The 18,984-nt window shown below is 32.2% G+C and overlaps 1 protein-coding gene across 11 annotated transcripts in view; it reads right to left on the bottom strand.

Annotated features, from left to right (window-relative positions):
- ARB2A (ARB2 cotranscriptional regulator A) overlaps positions 1 to 18,984 on the bottom strand; it is a 431,807-nt gene that overhangs the window by 307,498 nt on the left and 105,325 nt on the right. For 10 of the 11 annotated variants that reach the window (XM_040448542.1, XM_040448600.1, XM_040448532.1 and 7 more), the window contains 2 exons: positions 16,667 to 16,732; positions 11,525 to 11,716 (listed from right to left, as the gene is read on the bottom strand). In XM_040448542.1, the coding sequence (XP_040304476.1) occupies positions 11,525 to 11,716; positions 16,667 to 16,732 (258 nt within the window). The remainder of the gene's footprint in view (positions 1 to 11,524; positions 11,717 to 16,666; positions 16,733 to 18,984) is intronic. The other variant, XM_040448595.1, reaches the window with a different exon arrangement.

Below are 18,984 nucleotides of genomic sequence, written 5' to 3'. Positions count from 1 at the left end.
GAAGGCGTAAGGATCACAACTTAATAGAATTGTTTTAAAAGCTTCAGTCACACTATTAAATATGGTAAAACTGTGAAAATTATAATAAAAGCAATGGTCTTCATTATTAAAAGGAAAAGCAAAGTTGAATTGCTTAACAGTACTCTCCCTAATTTTCTTAATAAGTTTCTTTTGAAGAAATACTTATATTATTTATCATTATCACTGTGTTACTGCAGAAATAAAAGGCCAAAGGAGAGCTTCTTAGAAATATTAATTTTCTCTATCAAGACTTTAGTTTTGATTTATAAAACAATAAATTGTGAAATAACTTACTTTCATTCAGAATTTAAATTATAGCACATATGTTCATTATAATTTAAACTCTAGGCAACAAAAAATAATAGTTTCCTCTGCTGTGCCATTTGTAGATGGCATACCTAACCTAAACTGGCTTAAATTCTCACAATCTTTTTTTTAATCTCACAATCGTATAAAATTAAATGTGAATGACGCTGAAACTATCCATTTTTTTAAACTGTAGAATATATACTTAACACAATACTTTTTTTGTGCTTTTTGTTAACATAATACAACTTGTGTTTTTTTTAATGTTTATTTATTTTTGACAGAGAGACAGACAGAGCATGAGTGGAGGAGGGGCAGAGAGAGAGGGAGACACAGAATCTGAAACAGGCTCCAGGCTCTGAGCTGTCAGCACAGAGCCTGACGCGGGGCTTGAACTCATGGACAGCGAGATCATGACCTGAGCCGAAGTCGGACACTCAACTGACTGAACCACCCAGGTGCCCCTTTTTATTACTTTTTATTAACATAATACTATTTGTGCTTTTTTAAAAATTAATACTACTGGAAGCCCTCTTCCACAGCCTTCAGTCTTCACGAGGCATATTCATCGTTGTATATTCATTTCATAAACAATGTACCATCTCCTTTTCAATAAGGATTATAAACACAAATCAGAAACATAGATTCTAAAAGATTGTTGTCATCTGAATGCATACCTGACAGTAAGAGATAACTCACTGTATTTATGTTTGGAGTAAAGTGATAAGAGTTTATTTATTTTAAAATATAAAAGTACGTAATTCTAAATATATGAAGTATGCCAAAGTATTCCATCTAATTCTGTTTTAGATTTATTTTTGATAGACAGAGACAGAGCACAGTGGGGGAGGGACAGAGAGAGAAGGAGACATAGAACTCGAAGCAGGCTCCAGGCTCCGAGCTGTCAGCACAGAGCCCGACGCTGGGCTCAAACTCACAAACCGTGAGATCATGACCTGAGCCGAAGTCGGACGCTTAACCAACTGAGTCACCCAGGTGCCCCTCCATCTAATTCTTATAACACCTCACTACAAATCTGAAATAGTGATTTGTTTTATGACCAGGAAAACAAGATTATATATTTTATGTAAAAAAAAAAACAAAACAAAAAACAGTTAAAGTATTAGCCTGTTAGTATCCAGAATTACTGTTGAAATCCAGTCTTAATTTAAAAAAGTTGTATTATAAATAAAAAAATAAGTAATTAATAACATATCCTTTTCATATTAAATCTTTAAGTCATAATGCTTATTAGTTACGATTTCTAATTTCATAAATAAAAATAGATAATTTATCTAGGAATTAATATTTTTAGGAATTAATATTTTAAAATATGCCTTTTATTTACATCACATAAACAGCTGAATAAAATCATCACCAAAGAAGCATGCTACTGAACAACACCCCTGGAAACTAATAATTATTAATCCTTAAATTCACTTAACACTTTTTCTTCAAAAAATCATATTTTACTGATTATTTAAATATAATTCATTTAACCCATATAATACATTTAAAAATATGTGAATATCCACACACATATAATGCAGTTAATCTAAAGCTTGGTGACTTAAACAGTGCAATCTACACTTTCATAAACAACCTACCTTCCATAATTTACTGTCTCAATTATTTCAAGTAGCAGTTCAGACTATTTCCTACTCCTAAAAGCTGATATTCTTTTCATTTTAGTTCTTCTCCTCAAATTAAAGTAACTCAGGGGCTCAACTGATATACGGAAGTAATTAAGTTTTTAAAACCATGTTTGGATAAATAAAAGTATAAAGCTAAAACCCAGAAGGAACCAAAAGTACAGTGAAAAATGCAAAGCTGACCTATCTCTAATCTTTTCTTGTTAAACCTAGGCTACTCAAGAATTGTCAGCTAATTATTTCATTTTATTGATGATATTTTTCTCTAGGGAAGTTCTTTTAAAAGTTTAACCCCGGAGCAAGTCATGACTTCTCCAATCTTTGAAAGTGTCCAGAGCATTGATTATAACTGCAGGAGGTGTTACCTTCTACCCAGAGAATCTCACCCTGCACAATCTTACACACTCTCTCACTCCCCAAACAGCTTTGATTCAGCAATTCAAACTGCTTCAGCTGATATTAAAGGAAGAACCACAGAAAAGGGATCAGCAGTTAAAACAGAATAAAAAGAGGGGAAAACACAGATCGTGGATATAGTAACACAAAGCTCAAGAGTAAAGCAGAGTTGAAAAAGATATCAGAGTGACTCAAAAAAGAACAACATGACAGAAATTAAACAAGTTTTTAATGTTTGCTTTCTATGCATTTAAACTCACCTCAACCTCCATTAAAATTCTGATCATACACAAACCCCAAGGCTTTTGACATACTTTCAAAACCCACACCCTCTCTTTCTGTCTCCAGAGTCACTTCTTAGGCAGCCAAGGGAGATTAAAAACAAACAAACAAAACAAAACCACACAACAGAATTCAAATGTGCATGTAATTGAGAAATAGAAAGACCAAATAAAAATGAAATTATAATTATGACCAATATTTTTTCAAGTAAAAATGGTGCCTAATCATTTTAAACACCCAGTATTTTTTTCTCTTGCACTTAGTGAAAAGGCCTAGGTCTACTTTAAAAGTTATTCGATGTCAGGTATAAATATAGGTTGAAAACAAATATTAAGGATAAGAGGCCTTGCAGTATTTTTCTTGAGATGATGTAAGAATATCAAGATGCTCTATGCTGTTACACCTTGCTCTCTACTTGACTACAGAAAGAGCTTCAGTGTATGCTTAATTAGTTAATTAGTTCAGTACTAGGGAACAATACAGATGCAAAGAGCTATCACAGAATGGCTATTCACATCTATCTCTGAAATAGTGACCAAAATTCCAGAAGGTAATTGGATTTTCAAAACTGGATGTGGGTTTTTTTTTTCCCAATTCAGTCATGACAGGGCCAGAAGGTAATGATATATCTGCCATGATGCAACAAGCAGACCTGTCTTCTGTCAAGAGTTGAAATCATAAAGGAATAAGCTGTCGTTAACAACGTCTCTCCAAACACTAGAGCTGTCATTCCATTGTTTTCTTTTGCTGGCATGGGGGCTAGTGTGGCCTCATATACCTTGTCAGTTCAGTAATGTGCTAAGCTTTTTTAACCTTTTCTGGAATTTCTGACTTGAACAATATTTTATGAAGTATATAATGTAATAGCTTATATTTTCTTTGATTAATATGTAGTTTCTCTCAAAGTTTACTCTTAAAATTTGGAATTAGTGTTCTTGGTTTCAACCTATAATTTAATAGACCATATTTCAAATAAGAAAAAAAACCCGCAGTTATGTTTTTAAAGTTTGAAATTAAATTTCAGGGGTCTAAATTTAGCCAGTCTTTATGGGTAAAAAAATCAATAATTATTTTAAAAAGCTGCGTGCAGTTTTGTAATGTAACATTTAAGCTGTTTTAGAAATAGTTAAGGGATAGTTAAGTGATAATATATATAGTAAATAATAGTTAAGTGATAATAGTACTACAGTATATTTCATGAATATTACTTACAATTTTTAAAAAACTTTGTCTTTTAAATTATTAAAGTAATACTTGCTTAAAGTAAAATAAAAAAAAGAGAAACATAAAAAATGAGTAAGTAAAAGCAAAAGAAGAAAATTCATAGTTTCTTGCCTAAGTTTCCTGGAACATCAATGTGTACCCCTGTATATAGAGAAGTGTACATGTATACATGTATAACTGTACTTTTTAACAAATGATCTCATTCTTGTGTTTCCATCTGATTAACTCTTAGTTATCATCTTATATGAATTAACACATAAACTCACACATCTCATTCTTCTTAATAGGTATATAATTTTTAATTATATGAATATACCATTATTTAATCAAATAGTCCCCTAGTGGTGGATATTTCAGTGATTAGAAGTTTTTGTGTCATTACAAACTCCTTTGATGGGCATCCTCGTATGAATACTTTGTGTACTGTTCTAGTATAAATTCCTATAAAAGGAATTTAGGATCAAAGGTTAATAAGCACACTTAATTTAGGAAAATATAACTAATTGCTTCAAATTACATTTCCAACAATATTCAAACTTGGTATTATCATACAATTTATTATCAATTTATCTGCCAATCTTAGATGTTGAAAAATAGCATCTTATTTTAATAGGTGTTTAGTTCCACAAAGCTTTGAATGGCTTTTCAAAAAAAGCATCAAAGCCTCTAAGTCCTTTAAACAAAAACATATTTTATTTTATTTTTTTTCAACGTTTTTATTTATTTTTGGGACAGAGAGAGACATAGCATGAACGGGCGAGGGGCAGAGAGAGAGGGAGACACAGAATCGGAAACAGGCTCCAGGCTCTGAGCCATCAGCCCAGAGCCCGACGCGGGGTCGAACTCATGGACCGCGAGATCGTGACCTGGCTGAAGTCGGACGCTCAACCGACTGAGCCACCCAGGCGCCCCTAAACAAAAACATATGTTAAAGCTCCAAACAATTTTCATGTTTTTGAGGTTTCTGAGACCTTAAGCATATATTATAAACTGTATTCTGCTATACTATATTCTGCTTGCACTATGTAAATACTAAGTAACATCCCAAAAGTTGCTGGATGTCATTGCTCCAGTTAAGAATAAAGCTATGCCCTGTATTGATAAAGTACTTCTTACTGCAGCAACAACCATTAGAATCCTGTTAAAATCTCCACGTCACCAACTTTGTAAATATTCAGGTTAAAATAGTAAGACCTTGCAGTACCTAGGTGGAACAGTGAATTGAAGGCAGGAGTTAAGAAAGTGTTACCAAATTTAATTACTCAAATTACTGAGAAAAAAACCCCACCCTATTTTAGATAACTATCTATAATGGCTCCATGTTCATTTGTGGAAAAAAAAAAATCCTAATACTGTAATCAATCAACTTTACAAAATGTGCCTGTCAAAAAAGGAGGGGATCCCAAATACACTAAAGAAAGAGGAATCAGAAGGTTAGAATAGAAGAGTTAAGTATAGCTTATTAAAAGGGAAGCAAGCAATTTAAAGGTCTAAATGAACATTTAAAGTATGTAATTTATATCAAACAATAGTTTATATATTCTTTAATTTAGCTACCTTATAATCAATGATTTCAAAAAGAAAATCCTAAAACATTCCACTGTGATGAATGTCACTACATAAGGATATCTCCTAAGGTTTGCAAAGAATATTGTTATAAAGAAAATTGCTTTAATGTTATTTGTTTTAAAAAAGTATGAGTTGCAAAGTGACTACCTGTCACTGGAACAACAAGATAGATAAAAAAACATGTAATTAAAAAAGTATACTGAATTCTTTTGATTATCTCCATTTCTTCCACAAATCATACTAAAATATTAGTAAAAAAAAAAAAAAAAAAAGAAGAAGAAGAAGGGTGGTATTAAACAAATGAGACAAAACAAATGAGTGTGGAGAGAACAGAGGACACAGATGTTGATAAATTTTTAGGAGACTGTAAGCTGATGGAACTGGATTGGTACTACAGAGGAAAGAAAAAAAAAAAACAAAAAACAAAAACTTAAGTGCCTCCAGAGGGAGATCATGACTGGAAGAAAGTCAACTCATCCAAAGAATTTCAGAAAAACTCAGAAATTTTGAGGTGCTTTTCTTAGAAAGTAGGGGTAGGCCTTGAGGCCAAAATCTGAGGCATTACTTTTAATATCACCTAGGGTGCAATTACCACATTCCTTAAGAAAGAAACAAACCAAAACCCCAAAAACCAGGTCATAATCTCACATTGTGCAGATAGCCCTACAAGAAATCAAAGGTGTTTCCTTTTGAGACACATCCAGAAAAGGACTGAAAGGACAAACGACCACAGAAGGGGAGGAGAGAGACACAGAGCTCAAATCAAGTGTACTATGCAGAGGTCTGCAAAATGATTCAAAAGAGAGCTCCATTCCAAAATATGATAGAACTTTAAAAATTCTATAGAAGGGCTAAAAGATAAAGTAGGTAACCTACTAAAACAAAATTAGGGCAAAAATAGATGGAAATAAGAGAGAAAGTATTAGCAATTCAATAAAACATTTACAGATTCAATCAGCAACTCCAAAACCAAGATACTAATTCTAGAAATAGAGAAAATTAAAATTATCAAGAAAAAACACAATAAATTTCCTAAGGATTGAGAATCATCATGGGGGTATAGTACAGATAGAAAGCAATCACCAAGTGCCCAAAACAATAAAAAACAAACAGACAAAACACCATAACAGGAAATTTCTTAAAAGCAATAGGAGTGGCTTCTTGACACCAGGCAGAAGGAAAAGAATCTTCCACAGAGGGAGCAAAAGCATGCAATATCACAATGGTACTGGACTTTTCAATTAAAACACTGGAAGCTAAAAGACAATGAAAACAAAGCCTTCAAGTTTCAGAGTGAAAATGATTTTCAACTTGGAATGCTATGCCTCGCTGAGTTATCAAAATAAAGGGAACAAGTAAAATAAAGACTTTTTTTTCCCCCAGAAATACAAGGTTTTAGAAATTTATGTCGTATTCACTTTTTGATAGCTCCAACAAAATGAGGGCATATATCCAAAACGCTGGCGTCATTAGATCCAGGAGAGAGGAGGTCAAACATAAGAGAGAATCTGAGGGGAATCCCAGGATGAGAGACAAGTAGACAGGCAAGCTTAGAAAGTGACCCGTCAAGACTGAAACACAAGTCCACAGGGTTCCAAAAGACAGGTCTCCAGAAGAGAAAACTATGAGATTCTCTGATAAGTTTGGCCCTGTAAAAACATTACTGAGAAGCCAATCAAGATCTCAATTAACAATTATTACAAAGAAAATTGAAAGGAAAGAAGTTATCAATTCCATGAAAAAAAACTTTAGCAAAAATGAAATGTAACCATAGTACCTATCTGGCTCAGCCATAAACAGTATTGAAGTAAGAGTAATATTGCAAAGCTTGATTGCTAATTGAATCCAAAAACTGTGATGATGGGAAAGAGATTCCTGTGTACCATAAGTACACAAGACTAATATCAAGTGACTGATAAATCAAAAGAACAGCCTTATAATTTAAAAATATGGATATGGAACATATAAGTAACTCCAAAACTAGTGACAGACTATATCTAGGAACAGAATAAATGAGGAAGGATTGGCAAAGGATAATCACCATTTTGATATATGCCTTTTGATTTTACTTTACTTATAATTTTTTTAAAGTTTATTTATTTTGAGAAAGAGAGCACATGTGAGTGGGGTGAGGGGCAGAAAGAGGAGAAAGAGAATACCAAGCAGGCTCCGTGTTGTCAGTGCAAGACCAGTGCTGAGCTACATGCAGGCTCAATCTCACAAACTGCAAAATTACAACCTGAGCTGAAATAAAGAGTTGGTTGCTTATTAACCAACTGAGCCACCCAAGCACCCCTTACCTGAATTTTAGATTACATGCATGGTAAAATTAAGTAATTATGGAAACATCAGATTCTTCTAAATAATCCAGCTATGAGAAATTAGGAAAAATGTAGGCTTAGTGAAGTAATCAGACTTCTTAAAAAATTATTAAAATCAATAAACTTTGTCATGTTGAGTACATCAGTTACATAGTATTTTGAAAGTATTCTTCATAATTTAAACTTTTATTTCTCTACTGATTTAATTATAAAACATTTTCTAGAACTTCTTACACTTTTACTAAATATAATCGCCATCAAGTTCTACCTCATCCATTATACTTAGAGTCTGAAAATTATAAATTAACCTCAACCATCCAAAGAGTGTTACGTATACCAGAGGTTTTAATATTGTGCTCAGATTAGCAGCATACACATCACTGGTATGGTCTTAGAAATGTACATTCTCAGGCCCCAACCAGACCTATCTGCATCAAAATCGGGTTTTGGGAAAAGGCAATTTGTGTTTCACCAGCCGTCCACGTGATTCTGATACATGGTAAAATTTGCCTCTATAGACTATTGGCTCCCAAACTACTCTCCATAAAACTTTTTGACAGTACATCTCAATTAGTCAAGGCGTGGACAGGGAGAGATCAGAGAGGTGCCTAGGATGCAAAATTTAAGGAGGCACTCATCCTCTGGGTCCTACAAATACTGCACAACCCTGACAGTGACTGACTCCTTAAATTCTGCACCCTTGTTCTATATCTGCAATTAGTAATTAAATGACTTCAAGTAATGTAATGACTTTACTTTCCTTGCCCATTTTACAGAGACCAACTGAAATGCCTAGAAAGATCCACATGAGAAAAGATCAAAGAAGAAACACGTACGAGTAACTCTCAAACTGCACAAACACTGAATAATTAGTACTTGGCTATATGATATACAGTTTCTTACTCCAAGTAATATGATATGCAATGAAGACTGTTAAACACTAAAAATATGAGCTATGGTAACCTCAGAAGCTGTGGGGACAGTATCTGATATGTACTATTTCTCCAACATGAAATCTTAATAATTTTTTTACAATAAAGTTCTGATATATCTAAAATGCAAGGACTGGAATATCTGTTATTATTTTCAAACTGTGATCTATGGAGCCCTAGGGTTCAGGAAGAAATCTCAGGGGTCCTTATAGAAGTTTTCCAATCCTCACCCCAGCTTCAACAAAAGTGGCTCCATAGATTTAAACCTATTTGTTGTTGTTGTAGTTGTTGTTAACAAAATAGTCCACTTAGAAGCAGGGTTTCACTGGTGGGAAAAAGTTTTAATCCTACAGTGCTATGACTTCAATATTAGGACCTGTAATCTTATCCTAAAAATCTGTAAGGGATAAAGCAGAAATTGTTTTTTACAGCTGTGAAAGCAGGAAAGCTTACTAATGCAAGAGTACACTCTACACTAGAGAGTGAGAGTGGGTGAGCTCGAGGAAGAGGTGCCATAGCAGAAATATTATAAACCATACTAAGTAGAGATCATATTGTCTATCCTGAAAAATATCAGAATTTACTTCACTTGTAATATGAAAAACTGACAGATCATGAAGAAAGGAGTAGTGGCTTCCCGTCTTTTGTAAACTTTGGAAACATTTCTTTAAAAACGATTTTAGAAAAAACTCCACAAAATAAAAACAAATAGAGCTGATCTGACTAAAAGGTAAGGGTGAAGTAGCTCTTCTCCTTCAAATTAGTCTTCCTGTGCTTGCTACCTAGAATACAACCCCTTTCCCTCCAGTCTCCTACCGCCCCTCCCCCCGAAACTAGTCCTTAAAGAACTTGCGGAGAAATACCATGAAAAGGCAAAACCAGAGTAACAAATCATTTTATCTAGATTAAAGAGATACCCATTTTTAAATATTTACCAGGTAGAAATTTACCACAATAAATTTCATATTCAAGTTCTTAATATAAAACAAAAAGAAAAAAGTACATCACTTAAAATTTTCAAAGTACACAACATATAAATTCTAAATACACTAAATACTAAAGTACTTAGAAATCAGCTGGGGGTTTTTTTGTTTTTTGTTTTTTTGTTTTGTTTTGTTTTTTGTTTGTTTGTTTTTAAGGAATCATGAGTTCCTATTATTGGGAAAAGCAGAAAACAGTCAAGGCAGTGAAATGCTGTTAGTCTTCAAACACTACACTTCTACTTATAAGAACAAAATGACTGACGAGTCTAATGTTACCAACAAACTTCCTCCCTCCTGTTTGGGAAACCAACAGATAGCTTATTCACAGATGTTTGGCATGACTTACCATAGTCTTTCACCTTGAAAAATCTTACACAACAATAAAACTAGGAAAGAAAGGCTTAGTTGATCTATTAGCAGGCCAATGTAATGACATAAAATATTTCACTAAGCATTTATATGTACAAACACATCGAATTTTCTTTACTCAATTATATTTTCAAATATACAGTGAATTGTGATCACATTTCACATAAAATGTTCTCAGAACCACTGATAGGATCTCTTCTAACCAAAAACTAATGTGTCAGACAGAAAGGTAATTTCATGATTCATAACTAGAGATATAAATGTTTAAATAATACAATATTTTATGTCCTTCACCCTAAACTTTATTTTACTTAAATTCTACTATAGTTTACTTAAATAATACTAAAAAAGTACTGTTGAAGTTTGTAACCAATCAAAAGTAATGTCTTTTGTTCTCTGCATATCCATGAAGGCTGAAAAAACAATACACAATTAACCCAAGAAATTCTACTTGAAGCATTTTAAGGGCCTTAAAATCTGTTAATAAAAATAAAGTCCAGCTGGGCTGGGCCTTAATTTTATCATTTCAGAGGTAACAGAGCAGGAAACATATGTTTGACCTTTGCAATCATCAATGTTTCAAACAATTCCTCTCCCTTTGTAATTACAAAAATGTAATAATGTAGCTCCTATAATGCATACATGTACACATATATTCCTAAATAACTTTAAGTTCTTAAATGACATCTTTTTCTACAAGATAGCACTTTCCTTTTTTCTGAAGAAAATCTCTATTCATATCTGAAAGAAACATATACTTTGCAAAATTTGCCTGTTCACTGAAGAACTTAAGAATGAGACAGTTAAATAAAAAACAAACAAAAAAAAAAAGCAGCCAAACATTAAGATGTAACAACGCTAGGTGAGGAAAAAACAATTTCACGATTATAGGAAAGAAAACCTTGAATACAATTTTAAAATACCAGTTTCTGAAAAGGTAGAACTCAAATAAGAATAAAGTATTTCAGTAAATATTTCAATTAACCATTTTACAGGTCTTTGTCTAATGCTTAAAGCATTTTATTTGTGAGCTCTGGTGTTTTTAAAAGAAATAACAAACACTGACTTATTCTAACTCTTCTTTTAAAGAATAAGAGATTAATTTCAAGTAGATTTCCTTTAGCTTCTAACTTAAGTAGGCAACGATTTCCAAAAGCCATCTTGGTATTTTTTATAAGTATTTTAAATAATACTGATAAGTATTTGATAATTTAAGTGATATATCACATAATAATAAATTTAGAATAAAAATATTCATCTCAAAGACATTATCTACATTTGTGTACACTTAAGATACCATTTTTTCATTGTAACTGCAAAATAATACAGGATAATTTTTCACTACAAATAAAAAACAATTTAAAGATAGGATTATGTTTAGAATGTACTTTTGAAGAGACAGGATAAATAACTTATAATAAAACAGAGCTATAAAATGTCAAAAAAAATATAAAAGAAATTGCACTTACATCCATAGCTCTCTTAATAAAAGGTATCTGTGTGCCACTGTCCAGATCTTCATTTATAATAAGCCTTCTAGCCCACTGACCTGCCCTGACAACACCACTACCATGAATTAAAACCATCAGTTTCTGTGGATTTGTCAAAGCATCCTCACTCATAAAGATAAAACTCTTTGGTTCACTCTCAGTGGCATCTACCTGTAATTAAAAAAAATTAAGTAATAAATAAATGTTTTCTGATCAAGCAAAGGCATAAATGAGAAAACAACTCATGGCTACCATAAATTACAGAATGTCTATTCCAGAATTATAGAAGTAAAAACCTTTAAAAAAATTAAAATATTCATTATTTATTAGAGATTAACAATTACACATGAGGTGGGTGAGCATAAAAGACATGATAGTAATATGCAAAAGAATATTTGAAATATATCTCTCTATATTATAGGTTTAGTATTATAATACAAATGAGAATAACTGATTTTTTTTAAAGCTTCCTATGGTCTAGATACTATGGTAAATGTTGGTCTCAATCACAATCTCATTAAGGTTGTACTATTATTATACTCGTTTACAGATCAAGAAATTGAGGCCTAAGGAATTTAAATATCTTGCCCCAAATCACACAGCTAGTGAGTCTATAATTCTATCACAGAAGTATATTGCACCTATAATAGAAAACAGAAAAACCCAATAGGATGATACACCTATTGGAAAATCACATATTACCCAGGAATACTACTAAGTTTTTAAAAGGGGAGAGAGGGAACTATTTAAAAATTCAATCACCTACTATTCTATGTCAGTGGCCTTTGAAATTTTCTTCAGAATGTGAACACAGGCTCATATAACAATTATTTTCTGAAGGAATGTTATTTATGTATTCCTATAACCTTATCGACTAGGAATGGAAGCTCTTGTGCAGATGTCAGAGCCAGAAGCTAAAGTCTAGGTGCCTGGTCATATAGATCCTCAAATAAAGAAGGTCAATCCACATACTATATAATGAAACAGCTCTTCACTTATCAATATTAGATATTCATAAATTTATGAAACTAAAAAATAGACAAAAACTCTGGACACCAAAAAAAAAAATGTCCTAGATTCTAAATGTTCCCAGTCACTATTCCTGGGAAGAGAAAAATATTAAAATTTCTCTAGTTCTAAAACAGACTGGTAGCCATTTGTGTAAACAGCACAAAGAGCAATTATTTCAGCAAGAAGAGCACAGCCACAGGGCTGGAAAAAAATCCCTTCCTCAGTGAAGCCTTTCCTGACCACCCTATTTTAAATATCTCCCCGAGAATTCTCTAGCCCCATTCTGTTTTATTTTCCTTCATAGTACATAGCACAGTCTAATATATTGCATGCTTTACTTTATATATGTATTATAATTGTTTATTAACCATCTTCTCCCACCACTAGAATGCAAGTCCAGGAAGGCATGGACTTTTCTGTTTGGATCCAGCTACATTCACAATGCCTAAAAGAGAGGCTGGCACATTGTAGGCACTCAGTAAATAAAGGAATGAATAAACTTTTGGAATAAGGAATGTTATCAAGCATCACCAGTGACCTCCTTTAAATAAAAGGTATTTAACTAAATAATGAGTCTTCTTATAATACTTGCCTGATTCAGAAAGCATATATGGAGATGAAAGTGATATATGACTATAAGAAATTTTAAAAGAGCTACACAATGCTAAGAATTAAAAAGATATAACTGTGGGGGTGCCTGGTAGCTCACTTGCTTAAGCGTCCAACTTCAGCTCAGGTCATGATCTCACAGTTTGTGGTCTGAGCATCGCATCAGGCTCTGTGCTGACAGCTCAGAGATTGGATCCTGCTTTGGATTCTGTCTCCATCTCTCTCTGCCCCTCCCTCACTCATGCTCTGTCTCTCAAAAATAAACATTAAAAAATTAAAAAAAAATAGCTGTATATTAGTAGCAATTAAGTATGCAGGAACAGAAGTATGAAGTGTCAAGCAGTCACATTAGCTTCTCTTGCATGCGATGTCCAGATTATGATGCTGACAGCAGGTCTGACTGAAGTGAGAGGAAGGGAAGTAGATGAGAGATGGAGAAAACCAAATGTGAGAAGAAAATTCCTTTTTACCAAAGAATGTTATATAAAAAGAGAGGAATCACTCGTTAAAATGGCTTTTTTAAAAAAGGGAAGTGGTAAGAAGAAAAATTAAACAGCAAAGCTGTCAGTGTATAATAAAACAGAGGTCAAAGAGGTTCCCAGTCATTCATTTACCAAAGAGTATGCCTAAATGTGCACAAATAAAATACCTCTTAAAATCATTGAGGCCTTAACGGATCCTGGAATGGCTATGGAAATGGACATCTGTTTATCTTAATAGAAAAAACAAACAAATAAAAAAAAAAAAACCCAAACTCTAAAGCTATAGACTTTCTAGTAGGTTCTGATCACTATTTCTTTCTCTCTTTGACTAAGTACCCTGTTAACAAGGAACTGAGTCAACTTTTTAAGCAATGGAATGTTGGCACTTTAAATTCCACAGTAATCACTTGAAAACTGGATGAGTGCTTATTTTCAGAAGATAAAGATGTGTTTTTTATATTACAATGCTGTTCAAGAATATTTAAAGGGCTGCAAATTAAGGTAGCCATGAATAGATGAATAAAAGTTTTACTGGAACATGCAGAAGAACTGACTTTAAAAACATGAAAACACCAGAATATTCAGGGTAAAAAAAAAAAAACAATGAAAATGAGAAATGTAGTGGTATTAATGATTAAGGAGTAAGAGCAGTATTTGAGATAGTCACTGGCTTATATTCATCTGAATTCAACACAGAATTCTTAAAGTTGGTATCTATAACTTTCTCTGTATAAAGTTAGTGCTGAGTTTAAACAGTACAATATCTATATGGTTAAAACATAATTTTCATCATTAGCTTAATTAAGTTTGAAACTGGCTGTTCAGGCCATTATCTTCAAACAGTGGTAATTCATTAACTGAGCTTTCATTAAGGAGTGCATATAAAAGTCATTCTAGTGCACTACCTCACTTTATTGACCAATCAAATTCAAAGACCAACTGATCAGTGAGAACAATTTTTAGCAGTTAACCATTCACTTTAGGATACTCATGAACCCCACTAATTGTGATGATTATTTAAATATGACTGAATAAAATGAACAAAAATTTATAATCAAGTTATTAATTTATGTGATTTAAAATTCTATACAAGTGTGAGACACTACAATTGAGAATAATGTGTACATGAGAATATATGTAGGATAGGGAGTAAACATAATACATGATCATAATCTTTACCATCAGATCATGGGTTTCCACAGGGTGTTGTTATTTATGAAAAGAAAAAAAAAAGGGAAGAAAAGAGAAGAGTCTCTCTTTCCTTATTAAATAGTTCTATAAAACTAAAACTTAGTTCATCATCAGAGAAAAAAAAACTTTGGTGCTATTCCTATAATAAAAAGAACAACTCTGATACAAAACAAAACAAAACAAAACAAAACAAAACAAAACAAAACAAGACACTTTCAATGCTGGCTTTGGGATTTAAGAGAACTCAGGAGAAAATAATTACACAAGAAAAATTTCACAACTATATAAAATATATGACGACAATTTGAGGAGAGATATTAATTTCCTAAAACAAACCAAAAAACTTTGGTTTCTTTTCAGTTCATGAAATCAGGAAATCTTTGCTAACCAAAAATGGACATGACACTTACTATACGTCTCATTTTGGTAAAATTTTTTCTATGTTAATTAGCTTTATAGTCTAAATTTAAATGAGAGGAAAATAATCAGATCTATAAAACAAAGTCTTCTTAAACCTCATCCCAGGCTTTCTATAAATAAAATAGTAAAACTTAATCATATAACATAATCTATAGGCCAAATATCTTCTGATTTCTCCTGGAAATCTAAGGGACAGAAATGAGTTTAAAAGTTCCGTGTAACTGCAAGTATTACAGAGTTAAATGACTCAATATTAATTGTGTTGTAACAAGAAATAAACCTAAGTCTCTTTAAATATCATTCTTCAGAAACTTTGAAAGAAATAAAATTAACAAGAAAGGTAGACTGAACAGAAGAAAGAAAAGTTTCCAAATAAATGAGGGTCAGTGTAGCTATTGAACAGAATGATATATTATTCACTAGTACATCACAAGCACTTGGAACAGTGCCCAGCACCTAAAAGACACTTAAACAAATATTTGTTGAATAAATGAATAAATGATTAGCATTGTGACCTAGCATTTTAGCTTACTTATGTAAAACTAAATATAAGATAGATTTTCCTTTTAAATATTGAAGTATGAATTAATTTGTGAGGATAAATATTATTAAGAAATCCTCAAACGCTCCAATTCATAGAGTAACATTATCCAAGGAATTTAAAAATCTCATGCAAAATTTCATGTAAACAAAGTAATTATATGCACAGTTTTGTGTCTTAAATTAATTATTCATTAAGCCTTCCAGATTTTTATATATCATAAAATCAGAGAGTTGTCAGCAATATCAAGGATCATGTAATCTAGTACCACCATCATTTCACATATAAGATAACTATTTCTTCAGTTTGTTGCTTACTATTTCAGGTTTTACATTAAAACACTTTTTTGCAAATTTGATACTGAGAACAAATCTCACTTTTTCACTATAAAATGGCAAAATGTACAAAATTTGAAAAGAATGCTCTGCAAAAACCAGGAAGCATGAGGAATGAATTTGGGAATATCCAGAGGAAATAACATGGACATAAAAATATAAACAATCAAGAAATATTTAAAGAGATGGTGTATTTGTAGTGCAACAATAAGTACCTTAGTTTACTTCAGATATGTAAGTAAAAATAAATTATATAAATTAAATGAGAACGGGCCTTTTAAATGCATCACCTTTTTCAAAAAAGTCTGGTTATTAGTATTTTTTGCCTCTACATTTAAAAGTACTACTTTCAAAGAACTATTGTGCACAATGAAATGCGGTATACAGATGTATTTAATATTATCATTATCAATATCAACATATTAGAACCTTAACATTTAAACTTACCACAGTTAAACTAATATAACCATTTTCTCCTGAATTGAAAACTAACTCATTTGGAAGTTTAAGCATTTTTAAAAACAGGACTTACTGGTATAGAGATTTTTTTCAAATTACAGTCCTTTTCCAGGAGCTCATATACATATTTCGTGATGATCTAGGTAGGGGGGGGAAAAAACACATTAAGATGTAATGTCATCCATTATCAAAGCCCACATGAATTATTATGTTATTACTCTGAATGAGTTTCTATCTTTGAATGTTTTCCCTCCAGTTTTATTGAGAAATAATTGACATGCATCTCTGTAAGTTTAAGGCATTACAGCATGATGGTTTCATCTACATATACTGTGAGATGATTACAACAGGTTCAGCTAACCTCCAACTTCTCATGTAGATAAAACAAAAAGAAAATAAAGAACAAAAATTTTAAAAAGGAAAAAAACTTTCTCCTTGTGATGAGAACCCTTAGGATTTATTCTCTTAAAAACTCCTCTATGCATCCGACATAGTGATCATGTTGTACACTACAACCCTAGTACTTACTTATTTCATAACTGAAAAGTTTTGATACTAAATTTGGAGACTTCTTACTGATTACCTGTGATGGCATACTTCTTGCTGCTGTGTGAATAACTGTGAACCTTAATACTAAAATTTAGGGCCACTTAATATAAACTCACAAAAATATACAAGGACTTTCTGCTTTTCAAGGCAATACTCTGCTTTTTTCAGCGTTTCTAGAACCTATTTCCCTACAATTTCCATATAGGAATAGTATCTGATTTGTATTTCCATATAGGAATTTGTATCTTGACTAAATTCTAACACCTCTTTTGTATTTACTGAATCAAAAAGTGAAAGGTCAGAGGTATTCTAAACAAAAAAAAAGGAAAATTATTCCAGAAAAATCTGGCACCAATTAGTATTATTGTTTGCAGCAGGCAGAAACACAGTTCCCCAAAGATGTCCACACTCTAACTCCGGAAACCTATTCATATTTTATGTTACATGGTAAAAGGAACTTTGCAGATATGATTAAGGTGAAGGACCAGAGATGGGGAGATTTTCCTGGATTATCCAAATTGGCCCAATCTAACCCTTTAACTCCTTAAAAGTGGAAGATCATAGAAGAAGAAAGGGATGTAAAGTGAAAAGACCTTGAATGGTCATTGCTGGTTTTGAAGTTGGAGGAAGGAGACCATAAACCAAATGTGGTGGCTTCTAAAAGGCACGATAACCTTTAAACAGCCAGTAAGAAAACAAGACCTCAGTTCTGTATTTACAAGGAACTGAATTCTGCCAACAACTCAAATAAGCAGTAAGTGGATTCTCTCCTAGAGCCTCCAAAAAGGAATATAGCCTGTGCATACCTTGATTTCAGTCTGGTGACAATCATACTGGACCTCTGACCTACAGAAGTAGGAGGCAGTATATTTGTGTGGTTTTAAGCCATTGAATTTACAGTAATTTGTTACCACAAAACTAGAAAGCTAATGTACTATTTCTATGAAGAACAGGAAAGAGAATGAGGAAAGAGATGCTGAGTAAAAGCAATGATTTAATAGATTTCAAGGGTCATTTTAAGGAGTGTCGTTCCCTCAAAAAAAAAAAACTCTTTAATCATCTATGCACAATATCTCAGAGGATAACTTTAGCAGCAACATAATTAAAAGTCAAATTTTATGTAGCAAAATAAGAAGATGATTTTTTTTTTAGAAAATTAAGATGTCTTGAAGGAGGTCAAAATCCCTTCTTCTATGTATATGTATTAATTCATTTTGAAAGAGTATAGTAGATGCATGCTAGAACATCGCTTCCTTGACTAATAATGATAATTTCAAACACTACAACACTCACTATACTAGAATGAGGCAATAATTAATAGTTACTAATCAAATAGTATTCCCATATCTTAATGTAGTAGTTAAAATTATGTTCATTATACTGTTACCCGAAGGCAGCAGTGTTGTAAACTGGAAAAAATAAACTAAAAATATGTATGGTCAGACAAAAGTATGTATGAAGTCATATAATGCTCTGCCACTTCAAGAAAAATAACTAAATGAGATTAGCTAAAATGAGTAGCTTATAATTTTCAAAAATTTCCTATTACCTATGAATCACAAAAGATCCTTACATTTAAAGCAATAATAAAAACAATTAAACTTAGTTCAAACCCAAATGACTTCTACCACTAAGCAAAATACTTCAGAGACGTAATTTGAGAATTCAATAATTAAACTATTTCAGCAGTTCATACCTTAAGTCAATATGAAATACAATATTACAATTAATTCTCAACTTTCCTCTACACCATAATATAAAACAATTCAAACTCTAGCTTAAGAATTAAAAACAGTAGGGGTACAGCCTTAAAGACAGAGTCTCCAAACTTTCGTGAATTTT

The sequence above is a fragment of the Herpailurus yagouaroundi genome, unplaced genomic scaffold (genome assembly GCF_014898765.1).
Source record: "Herpailurus yagouaroundi ecotype Mexico unplaced genomic scaffold, PumYag 29, whole genome shotgun sequence".
Classification (NCBI taxonomy): Eukaryota; Metazoa; Chordata; class Mammalia; order Carnivora; family Felidae; genus Herpailurus; species Herpailurus yagouaroundi.
The sequence above is the reverse complement of the archived record's forward strand: the minus strand, read 5'-3'. Positions and strand labels throughout refer to the sequence as shown.